The 22,735-nt window shown below is 45.8% G+C and overlaps 1 protein-coding gene and 1 long non-coding RNA gene across 7 annotated transcripts in view; one reads left to right on the plus strand and one right to left on the minus strand.

Moving 5' to 3' along the window:
* TTC29 (tetratricopeptide repeat domain 29) overlaps window positions 1-22,735 on the minus strand; it is a 479,583-nt gene that overhangs the window by 200,567 nt on the left and 256,281 nt on the right. For all 6 annotated transcript variants that reach the window (XM_033940245.1, XM_033940255.1, XM_033940229.1 and 3 more), the window contains one exon: window positions 2,472-2,695. In XM_033940245.1, the coding sequence (XP_033796136.1) occupies window positions 2,472-2,695 (224 nt within the window). The remainder of the gene's footprint in view (window positions 1-2,471; window positions 2,696-22,735) is intronic.
* The window catches only part of LOC117358713, a 39,552-nt gene that overhangs the window by 8,798 nt on the left and 8,019 nt on the right, over window positions 1-22,735 (plus strand). The gene's annotated exons all lie outside the window — the stretch shown is intronic.

Genomic DNA, 22,735 nt, shown 5'->3' on the forward strand with positions numbered 1-22,735 from the left:
ACTGAAAGGGTGGTTGATCGCTGGAATAATCTTCCACAACAGGTAATTGAGACAAGCAGCGTGCCAGATTTTAAGAAAATATGGGATTGGCATGTGGGATCTCTTCATGGAGGTAGTTAGGGGGTGGGCCATTAGTGTGGTCAGACCAGATGGGCTGTGGCCCTTTTCTGCCATCATGTTCTATGTTTCTATGATGTCTACTGGTACCAGCAAGTCCCAGTCGCTGGAAATCTGACTCCAGACCTATATGTTGAAATAAAAAAGAAACAAAAAGTGTAAAACTTTTGATATTAAACCATAGCCCCAGAGTCAGATATAGTTGAAGAGGGCAAGCTGGAGTAAAAATCCATCGATAAACCCAGTATGAAGTAAGGATGGAACTTTACATGAGGGCCATTGAACTTCGAAAGAAGTTTGTTCTTAAATAAAGAAAGCCCAAAATTTTTGTCAACTATTCTTCTTCGCTGATTTTCAAAAGTAAAGAACAGAAGAAGAAACTGAAATAATTGGAAAAAGTTCGTTAAAATATTTAAACGGGAAAGCAATTTGATGGAGAAAAAAGAGATACATCTTCTTCACTTCACGGAAAACTGAAGACCACATGAGCTGGTGTCGAGCAGGATAGCACTTGCACATACACGGTGCAGGCAGTCTTAAAGCTTGCAAAAGCTTAAAGTGATACTACACTTTTCACTGTCCATACCAGGGCTCCATGGATGATATCACCCATATGTGAGAATATGCTGCCTGCTTGTCTAAGGATAAATGCCTTCTGCATGATGTGCAGCATATCAAGCAATGGAAATAAATAAATAAATAAGGGAGAAGGGAAGAGAAAACCAAAATCCCCTATATGTTAGCAGGAATATAATAAATAAAATAAAATCAGACCACTCAGAACCAGAAAGTTACTCATGTACAAAATGATATTGTGCTTTATTGATACAACTTTTATATCATAGAACAGAACTGTGCTAAGGGAATCCTCAAGACGGGATCAGCTGAGCGGTTGCAGCAGGGGACCCCCCCCCTCCCACAAGTCCCACTGAAATTGGCACTCCCTCCTGCTGCCCCACCCCCTGAACCCCTGCCAAAGCAGCCAAGCAGGAATGATGCCTACTCCCTCCTGCCCCCGAGCCCCTCCCAACGCAGCCAGACAGGAGGGAGGATCACTCTTTCCTGCTGTCATCCCCCGGAACTTCCCAGCCCCTACACCAACTGACCCCCCCCCCCCCCCCCCCCCCGGCACTCCAAAACCTGTAGACTCCCGGCACCCCTAAGCCCACCAATTCCCCCAGTGCCTCCTTCCCTGTGCATTCTGGGATGCAGTGGGAGTGGTTTGAGACTCTGACTGGCCAGATACCTAAGCCCTTATATCTATTGGTCAGATACCTAAGGCCCCTCCCATGGGGTGTAAGCATCTCTCTGGCCGGTCTTTATTATGGAAAGGTATGGGGAGTGTGGGGGGCTGCTGGGGGGGTCTACAGTTGTGGGGGAGTCTGGAGGGAGGTGTCACCAGTTGGTTAAGCTCCGGGGGATGGCAGCAGGAGGGACTGGGTATCCCTCCTGCCTGGCTGCTTCGGGAGGAGTTCAGGGGCAAGAAGGAGTAGGCATCTCTTCTGCCAGCCGACTTCGCAGGGGGGGGGGTTCCCTGCCGCAGCTGCTCACAGCAGGAGGATTCTATTTCCGCAATCAGCTCTGCGGCCACGTTCATTTGAAATGTAGGCCAGCATTTTGCTGGCCTATATTTCAGGTGTTTGTCACAGCCCTAGGGAGATGTGTCTCCTTCATTCGCAACAAATGCCTACAGTGTAGGCTGCTTGCCTCATTTTATTTTTATTTAAATGTGCATCCTGATTGGCTGCTGGACAACGGTAGGACCAGTGGCGTAGAGAAGGTGAGAGGTGCCCAGGACGGTGGCACCTCTCCCCCACCCTCTTCTCTGCACCCCCTGCTCTGTGCACGCAGCACTTCCATTCCCCCGTACCTCTAGCTTTTCCAGCGCGAGCAGCATCACGAACTTGCTGCCTGCGTTGACTCTCCCTCTTATGTCACTTTCTAGGCGCGGGGCCCTGAAGTGACGTTAGACTGGAGAGCTGACGCTGGCATGATCAGTTGCTGGCATGATCAGCATGGAGTTGCTGCTCGTGCCAGTGAAGAGCTAGAGGTACGGTTGAGGAGAAAGTGAAAGCGTGCGCAGCAGGGGAAGGAGTGGGAAGGAGCGGGAGGTGGGGGCAGAGGAGTATTTCCCCCCCGCCCCCATCCCCTTTCTACACCACTAGGTAGGATGCCTACTGCTGCCTACAACTGGGATGCCTGTTTATAGAATCTGCCCCTCTGTGCCTATAGGAGAAATATTTTGTACTTCTAGCCTATGTGTCATTTTTGGTTAAGGTTGATTACTTGAAACAATTTGGAATCCTCCTTCAAGAACACTGCCACAGTTCCTGCTGCTCTGTCCCTCGGTTTACCTGCTCGCTGAGCTGCCTCAGCCAGGGTCAGAAATTGTTGAAGCTGATCCAGCTTATCATACTGTTCATCCAGGGGCTTCAAGAGCCATATGTCGGAGCCAGGCCCTCCAGCCTCCCTCAAGGCATTCCACTTATCGATCAGAGTAAAGAACTCTCTGAAGGACTTGTGAAATCCTTCTTGCAGCATCTCGATGCAGATGTTCTGCTTGTGTGAATTTCTATAACTGAGAATAAAGAAAAACACAAACTATTCAAATGATTATTTAGATTCTTTCAACCTATGAAATGATTGCGTTCCTTAAAAAAAAAATCAATCAATCGTTCAAACCAAGCCTCATAAAAACAATCTTTTCTGTTTGAGTATAACAATATTTATAAACTATGGGGCTCATAATTGAAACAGAAATATATCTAAAAATAGGCCTAAATTGGCACTTGGACGATCAGTAACACAAGTCATCCAAGTGCCGGTAATCGAACCGAGTTTTAGACATATCTACAAACGACTTAGGCCTTCACAGTGCTGCAGTACGCCCAGAGCTAAAAGGGGCATTTCAGAAGGAGTGTCGAGGGTGGGATTTGGGCGGGACGTGGGCCGTCCTAGACTTAGTCGTACTGCAAGTATAACCGAAAGTTTTACAACACTGCCAAGACGGAACTTGGATGTTGTGACTTAGGCCATCTAAAACCAGGTCTAAGTCACAAGAAGGTATCCAAAGTGACCAGATAAGCACTGCAGACACAAAGTACAGACCCTCATACACTGCCCCAGTGATCACTGACCCCCCCCACCCCCATAAAAATCGTAATAACAACTTTACATATCTGCCTCCAGAACAAGTTTCAAGTTTATTAAAAATCTGTTCTACACGCAATGTCTTTTTTTTTTCCCATTTCTTTATTCATTTTTTCATCTTCCATCAAGTATACAATATTACAACAATTAATTCATACACATCACTTGAAATTCTTTCTATTATCATCTGAAGTACATAAAGTATCCCCTCCCCCACCCACCCTATTCACAGATATTATAATCAAATTAACATATATATGCTATATTTATAAATATTGATTAAATCTATATTATAACTATAAACCCTTCCTCCCGTAAAGCAATGTTACTTACCGTAACAGTTGTTATCCAGGGACAGCAGGCAGCTATTCTCACTAGTGGGTGATGTCATCCGACAGAGCCCCGATACGGACATCTTGCAAGCATGTCTTGCTTGAAGAAACTCAGAAGTTTCGAGATGCCCGCACCGCGCATGCGCCAGTGCCTTCCCGCCCGATGGTCCGGGCGTGTCTCCTCAGTTCAGGTAGCTAGCAGAGAAGCCAACCCAGGGGAGGTGGGTGGGACGTGAGAATAGCTGCCTGCTGTCCCTGGATAACAACTGTTACGGTAAGTAACATTGCTTTATCCCAGGACAAGCAGGCAGGTATTCTCACTAGTGGGTGACCTCCAAGCTAACCTCAATGGGATGGTGGGAGAGTTGGCAACTTAGGAGAACAAATTTTGTAACACTGTTTGGCCAAACTGTCCATCCCTTCTGGAGAAAGTATCCAGACAATAATGAGAGGTGAATGTATGAACCGAGGACCAAGTGGTAGCCTTACAAATCTCCTCAATTGGTGTCGATCTGAGGAAGGCTACAGAAGCTGCCATTGCTCTGACCTTATGGGCTGTGACCTTACAGGGAAGGGGTAGTCCAGCCTGGGCATAGCAGAAAGAGATACAAGCTGCCATCCAGTTGGAGATGGTGCGCTTCGATACAGGTCGTCCCAACTTGTTTGGATCAAAGGAGACGAAAAGTTGAGGAGCAGTTCTGTATGGTTTGGTGCGATCCAAGTAGAAAGCCAAAGCACGTTTACAGTCCAGAGTGTGAAGAGCTGATTCTCCAGGATGAGAATGAGGCTTTGGAAAAAACACTGGAACCACAATGGATTGGTTGAGATGAAATTCAGAGACCACTTTAGGCAGGAATTTCGGATGAGTGCGGAGGACCACCTTGTCATGATGGAAGACTGTAAAAGGCGGGTCCGCCACTAAGGCCTGAAGCTCACTGACCCTGCGAGCAGATGTGAGGGCCACTAGAAAAACCACTTTCCAAGTGAGAAACTTCAGCGGAGCCTTGTTGAGAGGCTCAAACGGAGGTTTCATAAGCTGAGAAAGGACAACATTGAGATCCCAAACCACTGGAGGCGGTTTGAGAGGCGGATTGACATGAAAAAGTCCTTTCATAAATCTGGAAACCACAGGATGAGAAGAGAGAGGTTTCCCTTGTAGAGGCTGATGGAAAGCCGCAATAGCACTCAGGTGGACTCGTATAGATGTAGACTTGAGACCAGACTGAGACAGGTGTAGAAGATAGTCCAATACAGAGGATAGGGAGGCTCGCTGAGGCTCCTTGGAATTGGAAACACACCAGGAAGAAAATCTAGTCCACTTCTGGGAGTAGCATTGACGAGTAGCAGGCTTCCGGGAAGCCTCTAAGACATCCCTCACCGCCTGGGAAAGGAGAGGAGGGAACTGGAGAGGAGTTACGTTGAGAGGAACCAAGCTGTCAGGTGGAGAGACTGCAGATTGGGATGAAGCAGAGACCCCTGATGCTGAGTAAGCAGTGAAGGAAACACTGGAAGTAGGCACAGTTCCCTGCTGCTGAGTTGAAGGAGAAGGGAGAACCAAGGTTGCCTGGGCCACCGAGGAGCTATCAGAATCATGGTGGCATGGTCGGACTTCAGCTTGACCAGAGTCTTTTGAATGAGAGGAAACGGAGGAAACGCATACAGAAAGCAATTCCCCCAATCCAGCAGAAAAGCATCTGCCTTGAGGCGAAGAGGATCGTAGAACCTGGAGCAAAATTGAGGCAGCTTGAAATTGTGGGGAGCCGCAAAGAGGTCTATCTGAGGCGTCCCCCACTGAGCGAAGATCTGATGAAGGGTTTTGGAATGGAGTGTCCATTCGTGAGGCTGGAGAAGACGACTCAGGTTGTCTGCCAAGACATTGTCCTTCCCCTGGATGTAGACAGCTCTGAGGAAGGCGTTGTGGCGAATCGCCCAATCCCAGACTCTGAGAGCTTCCTGGCAGAGGGAGACCGAGCCCGTGCCCCCCTGCTTGTTGACATAATACATGGCGACCTGATTGTCGGTGCGAATGAGGACCACCATGTCGTGAAGCAGGTGTTGAAAAGCTTGAAGAGCATTGAAGATGGCTCTGAGCTCCAGAAGATTGATTTGATGGAGTCGGTCCGCACTGGTCCAGAATCCCTGAGTGCGAAGACCATCCAGATGAGCTCCCCAGGCATAGGTCGAGGAATCGGTTGTGAGAACCTTCTGGTGGGGAAGAGTGTGAAACAGCAAACCTCTGGATAGATTCAAAGAGGTCATCCACCAAAATAGAGACTGCCGAAGAGCAGGAGTGACGATGATGTGTCGAGACAACGGATCTGACACCTGAGTCCATTGAGATGCCAGGGTCCACTGAGGAATTCTGAGATTGAGCCTGGCAAACAGCGTCACATGAAATGTAGAGGCCATGTGGCCCAGGAGGACCATCATGTGTCTCGCTGAGATGGACTGGCGAGAAGACACAGACTGGCAGAGATGAAGAAGAGCATCCATGCGCTGAGGAGGAAGGAACACTCTGAGGCGAATGGTATCCAGGACCGCCCCGATGAAGGGGAGAGACTGGGTAGGTTGTAGATGAGATTTGGGAAAGTTGATCTCGAATCCCAAACTCTGCAGGAACAGAATCGTGGACAGGGTCGCCGAGATGACCCCTGAGGCCGAGGGAGCCTTGATCAGCCAGTCGTCAAGGTAGGGAAATACCTGAAGCCCTTGGTTCTGGAGTGCCGCGGCCACCACCACCAGACACTTCGTGAAGATTCTGGGGGACGAAGACAGGCCGAATGGAAGCATTCGATACTGTAGATGGAGGTGTCCCACCCGAATCTGAGGAACTTGCGAGAGGCCGGATGAATGGGAATGTGAGTGTAGGCCTCCTTGAGATCCAGAGAGCATAATCAGTCGTTCTGCTCGAGGAGGGGATAGAGAGACGCGAGTGTCAGCATGCGAAACCTCTCTTTGACTAGGAATTTGTTGAGGACCCTGAGGTCCAAAATGGGTTGCAGGTCGCCCGTCTTCTTCAGAACAAGGAAGTACCGGGAGTAAAACCCCTGGTTCAGTTGGTCCGTCGGGACCGGCTCTATGGCATGAAGCCGGAGCAAAGCCTGAGCTTCCTGAAGAAGAAGAGCGGTCTGAGTCAAGTTGGAAGGATACTCTCTTGGAGGGTGGTCCGGAGGGACCCGATGGAAATGAAGAGAGTATCCTTCCCTGATTATAGTAAGGACCCAGAGGTCGGTTGTTATGGCCTCCCAGCGATGATAAAAATGATGGAGGCGCCCTCTGATGGGAAAAACAGGGGTAGGCAGAACTAGGTTGGTTATGCCCTCGATGAGACAGTCAAAAAGGCTGAGTGGCCTTAGGGACAGCAGGCGACTGAGACTTAGGCTGACCCTTCTGAGGAGGCTGATGCTTCGCCGGTTGCCTCGCAGGTGGAGCTTGCCTCGGCTGGTAACGCCGCTGATAGATCAACGGCGGACGAGAAGGTCGAGACTTCTGAGGCTTAGGCTTCGGCCTAAGAATGGATTGGAAGGACTTTTCATGATCAGACAACTTCTTCGTGACAGTCTCGATGGATTCATCAAAAAGATCCGCCCCAGCACATGGGACGTTCGCAAGGCGGTCCTGAAGATTGGGGTCCATATCAATGGTCCGCAACCAGGCCAAACGACGCATCGCTACTGAGCAGGCCGCCGCTCGAGCAGAGAGCTCGAACGCATCATAGGCAGATTGCATCAACTGAAGCCGAAGTTGGGACAGCAAAGCAACTACTTCCTCAAACTCAAACCGAGCCTGGGACTCGATGTATGGTGTGAATTTCCGAAGCACAGGCAGAAAAAATTCCAAGTAGGCTGCAAAGTGGAAATTGTAATTCAGGACTCGGGACGTCATCATAGAATTCTGATAGATGCGTCGACCAAACTTATCCATGGTTCTGCCCTCGCGGCCCGGAGGCACCGAAGCATAGACCTGGCCAGGATGAGACCGCTTGAGCGAGGATTCGACCAGGAGGGACTGATGAGAAAGCTGAGGACCCTCAAAGCCCTTATGATGCACCTTGCGGTACCGAGCATCCAATTTTCCAGGGACCGCAGGGATAGAGTAAGGAGACTCAAAGCACCTCATGAAGGTCTGGTCGAGGAGCTTGTGCAGAGGAAGGCGCAAGGACTCGGCCGGAGGATGAGGCAAGTGCATGGTATCGAGGTACTCCTTGGAGTATCGAGACCCAGCATCGAGGGTAATGTCCATGTCATCCGCCATCTGTCTGAGGAATGAGGAAAAAGACAGTTGGTCCGCCGTCGCCGGTCTACGAGAAGGACTAGAAGAAGACGAGGCTTCGGGCTCCATAGAGGCCTGTGAGCAATAGGACGAGTAGAAAACCTCGGGGTCCTCGAACTCCGGGCCCGGAGGAGGAGACCCAGTCGAAGCAGCATACCCCATCCGAGGCAATTTCTTCTGAGGCGAGACGGTCGAGTGTCGAGAGGAATGCCTCGAAGAGTGTCTGGATCGATGCCCCTCTCGATGCCTGGAAGGGGATCGAGCCCTCCTGTGAGAAACCTGGTCAGACGCCTCCAAGGAGCAGATCGGACTCGATGTCGATGATCGCAGAGGCGGAAGAGTCGATGCCTCCCCCGACGACGCCCAAGCTTGATAGGGGGTTCGGAAGAACTCGTCCTGCTTCCTGCTATGCCCAGGGCTGGGAGGCCTCGAAGGTGGACGCCACACTGAGTCATGGGGCGGGGTACAGGCTCCAATGGAGGCAAATCGCTAAACGAGGCTTTCCTCGAGGGGATAGGCTCAAGGGGGGCATATCACTAAGGGAGGCCTTCCTCGAGGGGATCGGTTCCAAAGGAGGCATAGCACTAACCGAAGACCTCCTCGAGGACCTGGACACCGCTCGCCGCTCCTCCTCACCGAGCAACGAGGTCGTGCGGCGCGGCGGAGGAGGAGGGGGCGGTCCGCCCCTCGGAACCGGAACCGGGAGGTCACCCTGGATCGAGGCAATCAGCCGGGGTCCCATGGTTTGCATGAGTTCCACAAACTGAGCCTCCAGAAGGGACTTCAACGAAGCCGATATGGAGGGATCCGCACCAAAAGGGGGCCCTTCCGCACGGTCTCCGCGTTCTTTCGGTGCCGCGTGCTTCTGCTTGCCAGCCTTCGGCACTTTAAGCACCACCGGTGGAACTGTAGGTGTCGATACCTGCTCCGAGGAGACGGAGGAAGGCACCGGCGCCGAAGTCGAGGCCAAAACCGGCGTGAACGATGCCGGTTTCAGGAGGCCCGAAGCAGCCGTGGAGGCAGCGGGCTTCGCCGATGGAGTCGAAGCACCAGTCGAAGTCGATGTCGAAGCTGAAGGATCCAACGAAGCTTCCATCTTGAACATGGACTCCCACAGCAGACAGCGGCGCTTAAACGCTCTCACCGTCAAAGTGGAGCAAGGCCGGCACGATCTCGGGAAGTGATCCGGTCCCAGACACTGTAAGCAGCGTCGATGAGGGTCCGTGAGCGAAATCGCGCGCTGGCACTTGCTACACTTTTTAAAACCGGTAATCGGCCGGGACATAGGCCGGAAAAGCTCCGCCGCAAGGTCGAAGGCGCGGGGCCCCAGCCTCGCGGCCGACCCGGTGTTGGAAGAAAAAATTTTTTTTTTTTTGAAAAAAGAAATCAAAGAAAGAAACAAATGCACAGGAGAGCCAAAAGAACTCAACCCGCGGCAAAACAGAAGGCAAAAACGAAATTCAATGGGCGCGAAATTGAAGATAGACTTCTCAACTCCACGGAAGAAAAAGAACTGAGGAGACACGCCCGGACCATCGGGCGGGAAGGCACTGGCGCATGCGCGGTGCGGGCATCTCGAAACTTCTGAGTTTCTTCAAGCAAGACATGCTTGCAAGATGTCCGTATCGGGGCTCTGTCGGATGACATCACCCACTAGTGAGAATAGCTGCCTGCTTGTCCTGGGATAATTATAATTATACTTTCAATGTAGAAAAGGCATCTAATCATTACAATAAGTTGTCAATGGCCCCCAAATCTTCTTAAAGTTATTATAATTCCCTTTTTGTATAGCAATTATTCTTTCCATTTCAAATACTTCAATGCGTATGACAAATTAAAAATTAGGAAACAACAATAAAACAACTTTATACAAATAAACATACAGAGGGGCAAAATAAAAAAAAGCGTCTAAGTCCCCTTTAGGCCTAAGTCCCTAAACGTTCAACCCAGAAGCAGGGAAAGTGTCCATAACCAAAACAAACGTCCATTTTTTGATTACGGCCTTCCTCTGCCTAAACGCCCAATCTCCACTACGTCTAAAAGTACCCCCATAGCACGTCTACACTTTTTAGCCATAATGAAACAAAAACACGCCTAGGCCACAAACGTCCAACAGAAGGGCTTTTAGGCGAAGGAGGAGCCAGTCCTTCGCCTAAAAGCTGGGTTCTATAACCGGTGTCTGTCAAAAACAACACCGGTTACAGAATCCCCCCCCCACAACGATCCAGGCAGGAGGGTGCCCAAGCCCTCCTGCCATGTTAAACCGCAACCCCCCCTCCCGACATCATCGGGGCAAGAGGGAGCTCAAGCCCTCTTGCCCCAGCCAACTGCGGCACCCCCGACATATCGGGGCAAGAGGGAGCCCAATCCCTCTTGCCCCCCCGACGCCCCGACTCCATTGGGGCAAGAAGGAGCCCAAGCCCTCTTGCCCCCCCGACGCCCTGTCTCCATCGGGGCAAGAGGGAGCCCAAGCCCTCTTGCCCCGCCGATTGTGCCCCCCCCCCGACTCGTTCGGGCCAGGAGGGAGCCCAAGCCCTCCTGGTCCAGCCGATCCTCTACCCCCACGCTCCATCTTTCTGCCGCGATGGTTAGGTTGTCGGGCTGCTGAACTGATGGCGCCAGCAGCTATCAGCTCAGCGGCCCCTTTTTCGGCACTTAGACCTCATTTCGTCTAAGTGAAAAAGGTCTAAGTGCCGACTAAACTGTATTGGTTATACCTGTTGTACGCCTAGGTGTAGGTCGGCCCACCTCCCGCCCACTGCTCGCCCTTTCCCCTCCTCTAAACACACCTCTTTTCTCTCTGCGTTTAGAGGCAGGGAAAAGGCCTAAGCTTTTTTAGATATGTCTAAAAACCAGCTTTGGTTATGGGTACTTGGACGATCAGGCTTTTTGATTGTCCAAGTAGCCATTTAAGACACTTTTTAGACGTTGGTTTTTTTTTTATTATTACCCCCACAGTGTATACGTACAAATAATTACCAGTACAAAAGGAAAGGAGGGTGAACTACAATCTTTAAAGAAAATAGAGATACATTTAGGGAAAAAAACAACTGGAGGGTGGCATAGAAAAGCCTAGTAGAGCTGCACAGAGGTGGCTTAAGTGGTCTTGGGGGTGGGTTAGTGAACCATGGAGAGAAGGACCCAGGCCCATAAGCCACTCTAATAACTGCATTCATGATAAAACATGTGCATCCCCAAAACCCTTTTGTACTGCCATATAAGTAGCACCTGAAGCCAAAAGGGCTATTGGAGTGGTAGACAGGTGGGTCTATTCATTTCTTGGGGGGGGGGGGGGTTGGGGATGTGTATGTGGCACCCTTTTTGTGAAGTTCACAGCAGTGCCTTGTAAGGTATCCCACTACTCTAGTGCAATGTTTAGGTGTCCAGTCCATCACTTTGCTGACCCCGCCCACATCCAAAAGGTCTTTTTCTAAGCGTTTTTGATTTGGATGATTTTTTGGTCGAAAATGGGGTAATTAAGATAGATGACTTAGCGGTCTGGACAATCAGACGGCTGGACATACAGTTAGGAAAAAAAATATGTTGGATGCATTTTTTGAAAATGGACCTTTTCCCATGTCCAACTTTAGGCGACTTAGGCCCAAAACAGACTTAGACGTTTCTTTTGATTATGCCCCTCCACGCATTTTATAACATTATTATTTTAATTTAGTTTATTCATTTAATAGAGCTTGATAAACCACCTTTACTAACTGGCAGACCAAAGCGATATACAAATCAAAACCACATATTAACATAAGAAAGGAACTACAATATCTGATAGGACAGAACCATCATCTAAAACAATTTAAGAAAAATTGATGCTGTGAGCATTTGCTAAAGCTTTGTTTGCTAAAGCTATGAACATTCATTAAAGCTTTGAGGAGAATAGGAGGTTGCTCTAATGTTATGTTCTCTCTTATCAAGCCCAGCTGTTTGCAGCAGCTGCATTCTGACCAAGAAAGAATCAAGGTAATATCTCCAAATTGGTTAGTTTTGTGTTGAGTATGATCTAAATCTCTCATATTATTTTAAGTTGATCTTAACATTTGCATTGTACCAAAACCAACTTCTGAGTTAACAGTCAATTATTTAGGGTCTTTTCCAGATAAGCCCCGCCACTAATGCAAAAAGTGCACGGGCGAAAACTTAAGCCATGCCACCTTATAAATTATTAAACTATTGAAGCCCTCCGAGGAAATTATTCACATGATTTGAATAATGACTCGGGGGGGTTCAAGGGGGGAGCGGAGCCCCCCCCTTGTATATCACTTTCCCCAAGTATTCACTTAGCATGGTGTTAGCTAAAACTGTTGCGGGGTTAACTTTTTGGCGGGTCTTATCTGGAAAAGATCCATTATTTATTTATTTATTCAATTTTCTACATTGTTCTCCCAGGGGAGCTCAGAATAGTTTACCTGAATTTATTCAGGTATTTTCCTTATCTGTCCTGGTGGACTCCCAATCCATCTAATGTACCTGGGGCAATGGGGGGATTAAATGACTTGGCCAGGGTCCCAAGGAGCAGCGTGGGTTTGAACCCACAACCTCAGGGTGGTGAGGCTGTAGCTTTAACCACTGCGCCAGACATGTGTATTCAATTGGAAACTAGTTTTAACACACAATAAATGAGAACACTTTCAGTATGTATACCTTTAAATTAACTGAATGAGCATGGCCTACAATGAGACAAGTCCTCATTTGCATAATTTGTTTTGGCAACAAAGAAGTCTATAAAGCCAGACACAACAGAGCTAGTTTGGGAAGGAGTAAAGGAAACTTGATGCATCTTGCCAATCATCCTGACGTTTTTGACAAGCATCCAGTGAAGCATCTCCCTGTCTTGCTTTTTTCAAATCCAATGGACGATACCAGCAGCTCAGCACAAAACTGAAAACAGCAGCAATCCAATGCATTTTGTTTTCTGCATTCAGAGAAAGAAACTAGACTTTTTTTTTTTATTTATGCAAATTTTACAATTACTAATATCAAATGATACCAAAGAAAAAGGATTATTTCACAAAGTTTAGCAATAGTTATACATATAATACAAAAATTCCTTTTCAAGCCCACAAAGTTGGAGAGCCAAATCTTAATACCAACTAACACAAGATATAAAGAAAACTAAGAATTGGTTCCTGATTCATCGAATCCTAACCATTCCATTTTGGGGGGACTTTGACATTCCTCCAATTTCTCAGAGATGAAACATTAAAGCAACAAACCTCATTTCTTTTCTCGAGACATTAAAAATTGTTGCAATTGAATGGGGTCCCAAAATACATATTGAATGTCTTGTAATTGAACAAATCTAAGTGGAAATGTCCAATCAGAAAGGTGCACAAAAAAGTGTCTTTCAACTCATCTGATTGATCCAAAATCTTTATTCATCCAAAGTAACTCAATGACCCGACATGTACATGTTTCGGCCTCACGGCCTGCATCAGGAGTCTTGGAGGTCTTTGGGTATATAAAAAGTTATGTGAACTACTTGAAATGCCGTTTCTATCAAATCGCCGTCATACCGCAGCCTTTTCATTTGCTGCAAGGCTGCGGTATGACGGCGATTTTGGATCAATCAGATGAGCTGAAAGACACTTTTTTGTGCACCTTTCTGATTGGACATTTCCACTTAGATTTGTTCCTTTGTATTTTGTGGATTTGTTTCCCCTGTTTTTTGTGTTTGTGTTGTAATTGAACAAGACATTTACAAGGAAATTTTAAATAAAATGATGCCTTAAGAGCTAAAACTCTAGCTCTCAATTTCAAAAATTCCTTTCTCCTTAGTTGCGTAGCTCTTGAGACATCAGGAAAAATCCTAACTAAATCTCCACAGAAACTAGTAGACTTTTTGACTTCAGAAAGTTATCTGTCATAATGGAGAAACTAAATACATTTTTTGCTTCAATCTTCACTGAAGAAGATATGGAAAAGATAACTGTATCAATGACGGCATTTAACGATAATGAGTCAGAAGAAATGAAGCAAATCTTTATAAACCTGGAAGATCTAATAGGGCAATTTGACAAACTAAATAGTAGCAAATAATCTGATAGAATTAAAACAATGAAATTGTGATTTATTATTATTATTAATTTAACTTTTTAAAAATCAATCATGGCACCAAAAGCTTGGAGGGTGGCCAATGTAATATCATTCTTTTAAACGGTTCCAGAGGTGACCCAGGAAATTAAGACAGGTGAGTCTTATATCGGTGCCAGGCAAAATAGTAGAGACTATTATAAAGAATAAAATTACTGAACATGTACATAGGTATGGATTAATGAAACAAAGTCAACATAAATTTGCAAAGGGATATCATGCCTCTCCAACTTGCATCATTTTTTTGAAGGGATGAATAAACACATAGGTAAGGATGAGCCGGTTGCTATTATTTATCTGGATTTTACATAACATAAGAAAATAAGAGTTGCCATACTGGGACAGATCAAAGGTCGATCAAGCCCAGTAACCTGTTTCTAACAGTGGCCTGTTAAGATCCCAAGGAGAAAAACAGATTTTATCCTGCTAATCCTAAGAATAAGCAGTGAATTTCCTCAAGCCATCTTACTAATGGCTCATGGACTTCCCTTTTAGGAAATTATCCAAACCTTTTTTAAATCCTGCTAAGCTTTTTAAAACCCTGCTAAGCTAAGCTTCACACGCAGTGTGAGGAAAAATTTTCTATGGTTTGCTTTAAATCTACTACTCAGTAGCTTCATCACATGCCCTCTACCCACATGTCTTATCCCCTCTTCTACAAAGCCGTGCAGCAACAGTCCCGAAGCCCTTTAAATCTCTATGGGTTTCGGGGCCGTTACTGCGCAGCTTTGTAGAAGAGGGGGTTAGTGTTTTTGGAAAGAGTAAGCAAGTGATTCATATCTACCCTTTAGACTCCACTCAGTATTTTATAGACCTCTATCAAATCTCCCCCGAAGAGCCCTAGATGCTATAGCCATTCCTCATTGGAAAGTTGTCTCATCCCATTTGATGCTTGCAGTTAAAAGTAAAAAGTAAAAGTGGGAGATGTAAATGACAGTTCCTCAGTAAAACAAATGAAACAACAAAACTGGGAACAGGATTTTGCTATTGCAAACCTTGTCATGCAAACAGTGGATCATTTCATCTTAAATTTTGCTGTTCAGTGAATATATCCTGTAAGAACAGTGGAGTTTACTGTGTTTGAACTGGTTAGATGAGTTGAGTCAGTTTAAAGCAGAGATGAGGCTGAAGCTGGAAGCAATTCTTGATGAACAGACATTGTAGTTGTGGCTCTTTTACTCTTTCCTCAAAAAGTAATATTTTAGGCACACACTTTTTTACTTGAGTAAATTAATTTTTAATTTGTTTTTCATTATACTTTTTACTTATGTATCAAATGATGCATTTACCTTTACTTTTACTTAAGTGCTTTGATCTAGTACTTTATCTATTGCATGGAGAGTTCAATTTAAAATACTAAACCTGGTGTACAAATTGGTTCACGGATTGTTATCCGAAGTAGTTGCCTCCTTATTGAAGACATAGGTCCCTAGAAGTCCACTGTGTTCACTGTCCAGAGATTTATTGGTTGTTCTGCCCATTTGTTCTATAACCAAAGCTCGAATCTTTGGGGTGGCAGGGCCCCTATTATGGAACTCACTCTCCCAGATTCAATTTGTCTTTTCATAAAAGAATGAAAGCATTTCTGTTTTGAGAAATGCCTTCCCAGAGTTGGGCTGTTTTTAGTTTAGATATAGTTTTACTTTTAAGTTTTGAGTCATAGGATTGAGGTGGTATGTTGATATCATGTTATTATTTGGTTGTATTGTTTTAATTATGAATGTGCTGTTGTAACCTGCACAGATTCCAGATATGCGGGATATAAATGTTTAAATTAATAAATAAACAACACTGGGGAGGGAACGTGCAATGGAGGAGCAATGCTCTTGAGAAAGGGGAGGAAAACAGGCCACCACCTGGAAGTTATCTGGGCGCTGGTTAGTCCGAACAGCTAACCAAGCAAAAATAGAACAGCTTTTCATATGGCCCTAATCTGCTCAATTAGCTATTCAGGCACTGACATGGAATATTGCCAGTATCCAGATAAGTGCCAGCTCCGCTTAGACTCTGCCCTTGCACTGCCCGACACAATCTGGATACTGTGGGGACAGTCAATGCTGATGTTCATTGGTACCACTGGTTAATAATAATAATAACTTTATTCTTCTATACCGCCACAGTCGAATGACTTCTAGGCGGTTCACATCGAAGAAGGTTGGACAATCAGCGAATTACAGAATGCAGGAAGTGAGGGTACAACTTATCACATAAGAAATAGATAAAAAGAATATATGAATCTTAAGTATGTAGTATAGGTCTCTTGTATGCAACACAAGGAATAAAGCTGGAATAAAGCAAATTTTAGAATACAGCTAGACAATAAGGCAAATTGCAGAATGAAGCGAATTACAGAATAAAGCGAGTTACAGAATAAAGTGGATTCCAGAATAAAGCGAAATACTGAATAAAGCGAATTACAGAATAAAACTGGACAGTCAGTGAATTACAGAATGCAAATAGTGAGGGTACAACTTATTAACAAGAAATAGTTAAAAGGAAAATATGAATCTAAGTATGTAATTTAGGTCTCATGTATGCAACCCAAGGAATAATGCTGGACAATCAGCGGATTGCAAAATGCAGAAAGTGAGGGGACAACATATTACGCAGGAATTGACAGAGGGAAAATATAACTTTGTAAGTAGTGAGGCTTCTGTTTAGGAGATGAATTTGTCAAACAGTACGGTTTTAATTGCTCTCCGGTTAAGTGCTGCTAATATCCATGAATAGCCATGCACAAGCGATTTAACAGGGCAGAAGCCTCTCCTGCCCAGTTAAATCACCATGGTTTATTACATAGGCTCCTAAATTATATATCACATTATGGAATATTCTTTCTCAAAATTTCCTGAATTACAGATTTCTGTATTTTCAAGTAGGCTGCAGAACCTAAGCAATCTAAAGTCTTTCATTTCAAACCTCTTGTGTTTGTATCAAGACTACTTCAGGCATAAATATAAAAAAAGACAGGAATTCCTGTTTCAAGCTGCAGGTTCTTAGAAAGTATAGTGGTCTCTGGAGGCATCTACTGGAAAGTTTATAAAAGTGCAGCTGGATCATGTAAATTAAGTAAACGTAGTACCTTTGGCTATTGCCTAAGGAAGAAATCCCTGAAACTTGAACTGTTACAGATTTATTAACCTTATATAATTGTCAACTCTACTATTATGTTATTTTTGTTTTTCCTATTTTATTCATTGGTGGACATTTTCCAAAGTAGTTACAAAAGTTTAAATGGTCATGGATATTATCTAATCTAATCTAATACTTGACTTTATATACCGAGTCATCATTCAAGGAAAGCTCGACTCGGTTTACAATAGTTAAGTTATCGAATAAAAAAACAAAAGAACAAGACTAAGTTTGGTCAAGTTAATTTTCAAAGTGTTAAGCAAATAAAGTCGTTTTTAAGGATTTGCGAAAAGGTTGAAGTGAGCCGGAACTCCTTAAAAGAAGTGGAAGGTCGTTCCACAGTTGAGATGGTTTAAAAATCAGAGAGTGACTGAAAAACTTAACTCCCTTAATCCCTTTTTTTGGAAGGAAGAGATAATTTGAATTGTTGATCACCTCTTGCAAAAGAAAATCTATAAACATTCCAGGATAGAGGAAGGAGAGGAGTAAAAATACCATGTAAAATTTTAAAAACCACACAGGCAACACTTAAATTGAACTCTAAAACAAACTGGGAGCCAATGAAGACTTTGAAGCAACGGCGTCACGTGATCAAATTTACGTTTCCCAAAAAATCAATTTCGCAGCAGTATTTTTAATTAATTGCAATCTGTAGAGGCTTGTTTCTTCAACACCAAGGTAAATAACATTGCAATAGTCGAAACGAGATAACATAATTGACTGAACTAAGGTGGAAAAGTGACAATGATGAAAAGAGATGTCTAACCTTCCTCAGCATATGTAGATTTAAAAAAACATACTATGCTTGGATTTCTGAGAACTACTAAGACTAAGGTAATGCAGTTGCCATGTTAGTCCTCTTGAATGCTCCAAGGGGGGTCGATAGTGGGTTTAACTGATTAGGAAGCTTCCTCCCCGATTAAATCCCATAGAGAGTGACGTAGGGACAAAGATTCATCCACATTCCTGCCCTGCAACAAAGGGCTCCTTTTATCAAGCCTTGCTGGCGGGGTTAACTTGCGCGACTTTTCATCATGCGTTAACCTGCTCAAGAGGAGGCGGTTGCGGCTAGTGCGGCCGACGGATTAGCGCGCGCTATTCCGCGCGTTAAACCATTAGTTTGGCTTGATAAAAGGAGCCCAAAATATTTTCCCCCCCATTCCCACCCCATCCCCACAGTGAAGCGCCTTTTGTAACCTCATCCCCTCACCATCCCTGTCGTTTTCATTTTATTCCCCTCATTTCCCCTTGGCAAGAAAGCAACTACATTGGACATTTGGAGATACAAATAAATGTGGACCTAAGCAAGTCGTATGAATCAAGCATTTTGCCCTTTTTCACCTAGAAATAACAAAGGATTATCTTTTTAAAAAGGCTGCTGGAGAATCTCCTCCTTACTTGGACTTCATGAACCTTCGGCCTATCCAAGTACAGTGATGCTGTAAATTACTTCTACTGTGATTGGTTACCTTATTTTTGTGTTTGTTTTTTAAAATTATTTATTTATTTAAAAGTTTTAACATGATTCACAAAAATATCCTCTTGTACAAGAAAAACAGATGGTAAACATAAAAAAAGGGGGAAATTGCCAAATGGCAATTTACCGCTATATTAAACAACACAGAGAGAGGAGAGACCCCCCAGGAAAGAGACTTGGGAGTACTGTTCAACAAGTCGATGAAGCTGTCTGCGCAATGCACGTCAGCGGCAAAAAGGGCGAACAGAATGCTAGGAATAATTAAGAAGGGGATCACGAACAGATCAGAGAAGGTGTCATGCCACTGTACCGGGCCATGGTGCGCCCTCACCTGTAATACTGCATCCAGCACTGGTCACCATACATAAAAAAGGACACGGCACTACTCGAAAGGGTCCAGAGAAGAGCGACTAAAATGGTTAAGGGGTTGGAGGAGTTGCCATACAGTGAGAGATTAGAGAAGCTGGGCCTATTCTCCCTTGAAAAGAGGAGGTCAGGACAGTATTATACTGTCATAACAGCTTTAATTCCCCATCCTTTCTGCTGTTGATTTAGACCTTCCTGGCAGCTAGATTCTTCACATCTAAGAAAACTCGTAGCTGATCTGGGGTACAGTAAACATATTTAACCCCTTGATATTTTATCAAACATTTGCATGGGTATGCAAGCAAAAATGTTGCTCCAAGGGTTAAAATCTCAGGTCTCAGAGCAGGAAACAGTTTTCTTCGTTCTTGGGTTGTTCTGGTGACATCAGGGAAAATCCACTTTTTTCCCATGAAACAATGTTTGAGACAAAAGATATGAACAATGTAGCCCTCTCAAACAAATCAATAGTTCGGTAACATTAAGTGGATCTGATTGTGGAAGTTCCTCTGCTCCTGGGGTAGGTCCATCAGCCTTTTTTGTAGGTAAATAATAAATTCTATTTAATGGTGGAATATGTTGCGTGGAAAATTTTAATACTTCAATTAGGTATCTCTTCCACATATCTATAGGAGTCACCCCAAAGGCCTTTGGAAAATTCAATAGGCAGACATTTAATCTTCGATTATAATTCTCCAACTGCTCAATTTTTCTACTCAAAACAGTTCTCTCATTGACCAAACTTATTAGTTATCATTTGAATTCCCGCCACATTATCCTTAACATCCTTTATCTCTTTAAAAAAATCTTTGCTGATTTTATCCATGGATTTCCTCAAAACGTCTACCGTACTTACAAGTGTGCTGTTTCTTGTGAAGATCTGGCTACCTGAGAATTCAACCGCTCAAGAGACTCCCAAAATCTCTCGAGTGTAATTGCTGCCGTCTTTGTTGGTTCAGAGCTAGCTGGCAAGCCAGCTTGTAGAGCTCCCTGCTCTGTCTCTACTCTTGCGAGTCCAACCCCCTGATTCGGGGTCTTCCAAGCGTTCACTTCCGTATAGGGCTCCCCCAATTGGACTGCAAGCTGGGCAGGATGCGGTGGCGAAACAGCCACTGGAGGGGAGAGAGAAACCATCAGCTCAACATCCCCAGTCATTCTTCCAGCCGGAAAGAGCTCGAGCAAACCTCCAGGTATTCCAATGGGGTTAAAGAGAGCAGCGGTGAAGTCCAGGATAGACCTCTGGGTAGGGATAGATATCCTTACTGCAGTGGGCTCAGGATGGACACTACTCTTCCTTTTGGAATGCGGCTTGCTGAAGAGAATTGTAGTAGGAAAACGCTCCTGAACTGCTGTTAACACCGCTGACTTCGTACTACCACCATCTTATTTTTGTGTTTTTCCAGTTTTAATAAACATTTTTATATTTTTTTTTTGCTATTCCTGTGTCATCCTTATACTCAGTGGTTTATTTCTACTTTTTTTTTCTGTATGTTCATTTTTGTGGTAGTTTTACCCCTCTGTTCCTACAGTACATCATTTGGCATTAATCTCACCTCCCAGAGTAATGTGTTTCAATAAAAAGGGTGCCACCAAGACAAAAGCTCAATCATAAGTTATCTAAAAAAAAAAAACCCAAAAAACCCCAACCCTCTGCACCTTCTAACCTAAAAGGTTTTATGAGATGTCAAAATTATTTTATGAATTGACATCTCATTCTCACTGGGAACCAGTGCAATGATTGTCATACTGGGGTAACATGTTTCTTAAACTTCAAACCCTCTATTAGTCTTGCTGCAGTGAACCATTAGAGCCTACTGTATATAACTCGCATTGTGGCAGGCCCAAATAAAACATATCTAAGGTTGTGCAGTAGGCATTTCTATTTACTGTATATTAACACTCAGAATTAACATGTGGTATGTGGACAGGCTGTGCAGTAACTGTTGGAAGTATGTCCAGCATTCCCCTTGCAGATTCTGCAGACAAGTTCCCAAGCATGAGCTCCTGTCAAGTGTGATTAGCATTGATGCACCTAATGCCACCTCTTGAGATGGCTTTACATACACTCATAGTAACTGCACATTTGACAATGCACGCTACTTACTGTGTGTTCATTACAATGCACAGTCTGTGCCCAGTCTCTGCCTATAACCCGACCAGTCCCTGCCACATCTTGCACTAAGCAGTTAGGAGGCAATTGTGTAAATGTTAGGTGCCAACAGTGTACCCATAAATACCACCTGGGAACCCTAAAGCAGGACATGTGCTAAACAGTTTTTTTTTATAAAGGCAACGCATGTACACACGTGCAGCATGGGTGAGTAGAGGAATTATTTATTAGCTTGGTATAATGACAGTGTCAGTTTCGTCAGCTGTAAGCCTGAAGTCATTATGCCGTTGTATAGATCCATGGTGAGGCCCCATCTGGAGTACTGCGTACAATTCTGGAGGCCTCATTACCGCAAGGATGTACTGAGACTTGAGTCAGTCCAGCGAATGGCCTCCCGGATGGTCTCGGGACTCAAGGATCTCCTGTACGAGGAACGGCTGGATAAATTACGCCTATACTCACTCGAGGAACGCAGAGAGAGGGGAGACATGATCGAGACGTTCAAATACCTCACGGGCCGTATCGAGGTAGAAGAGGATATCTTCTTTTTCAAAGGTCCGACGGCGACAAGAGGACATCCATGGAGAATCAAGGGCGGTAAATTGCACGGCGACACCAGGAAATACTTTTTCACTGAAAGAGTGGTTGATATTGGGGTGTCAGTTTTTGCTTATTTTGGTACACATCCAGGGAAGGGTGGGGGGGGGGGTATTTCTGTCATAATTTGATCTTTAAATATTTACACTTGGGATAGGTGGGAGGATGGAAGGATATGACTAATTGAATAGAGTACGGTTATTGAGGAAATCTATGCTTCTGTGTTTTATTAAATTATCATTAGGTGGGAGGGAGAAAATGGTTGGTTATGTATATTTTAAAGTTAAATGTGCTTATATTGACTTATGTGCCTCAGGCCGCGCCCCCAGGTGGGACCTAAGGCTCCAGGGCCTATTCTGATTGGCCCACGCGCCTTAGGCCCCACCAGTAGGCGGAGCTTTAGGATGGATGGGCCAATCCGGCCTCATTCCTTCGTTGGCTGCCTGCCGGACAGGCGGGTTTGGCTCCCGTCTGTCCGGCCAACTACCAAAGGTACGGGGAAGGGGGGTGGGGGGGTCGTGGGGGTCGCCAGGGGGATCGCGGGTCGGCTGGGGGGCGGTCGGAGGTTCTTGGGGGGGGGCGGTCGTTGGGGGGGAGGGGGGTTTGCGTCGAGGGCAGGAGGGCCTGGGATCCCTCCTGCCCGTAATGTAGTGCGGGGTGGGGTTAGGGGGTCGCCGTGGCCAGGAGGGTTTGGGCTCCCTTCTGGCCCGATATTGTCGGGAAGTCGGCGGTCCTTCGGGGTGGGGGTGCGAGTGGTCCTGCCGGGGGGGGGGGATGTATCGGACGTCGGGGAGTCGGCCGGGCAAGAGGGCTTGGGCTCCCTCTTGCTCCGATCGTGGATGCGGGTGCGGGTGGGAGCGCGTGCGAGCGGTCGTTCGGGGTGGGGGTGCGAGTGGTCCTGCCGGGGGGGGGGGATGTATCGGACGTCGGGGGGGCGGCCGGGCAAGAGGGCTTGGGCTCCCTCTTGCTCCGATCGTGGATGCGGGTGCGGGTGGGAGCGGTGCGAGCGGTCGTTCGGGGTGGGGGTGCGAGTGGTCCTGCCGGGGGGGGGGGGATGTATCGGACGTCGGGGAGTCGGCCGGG

This window comes from Geotrypetes seraphini, chromosome 1 (assembly GCF_902459505.1).
Source record: "Geotrypetes seraphini chromosome 1, aGeoSer1.1, whole genome shotgun sequence".
Lineage (NCBI taxonomy): Eukaryota > Metazoa > Chordata > Amphibia > Gymnophiona > Dermophiidae > Geotrypetes > Geotrypetes seraphini.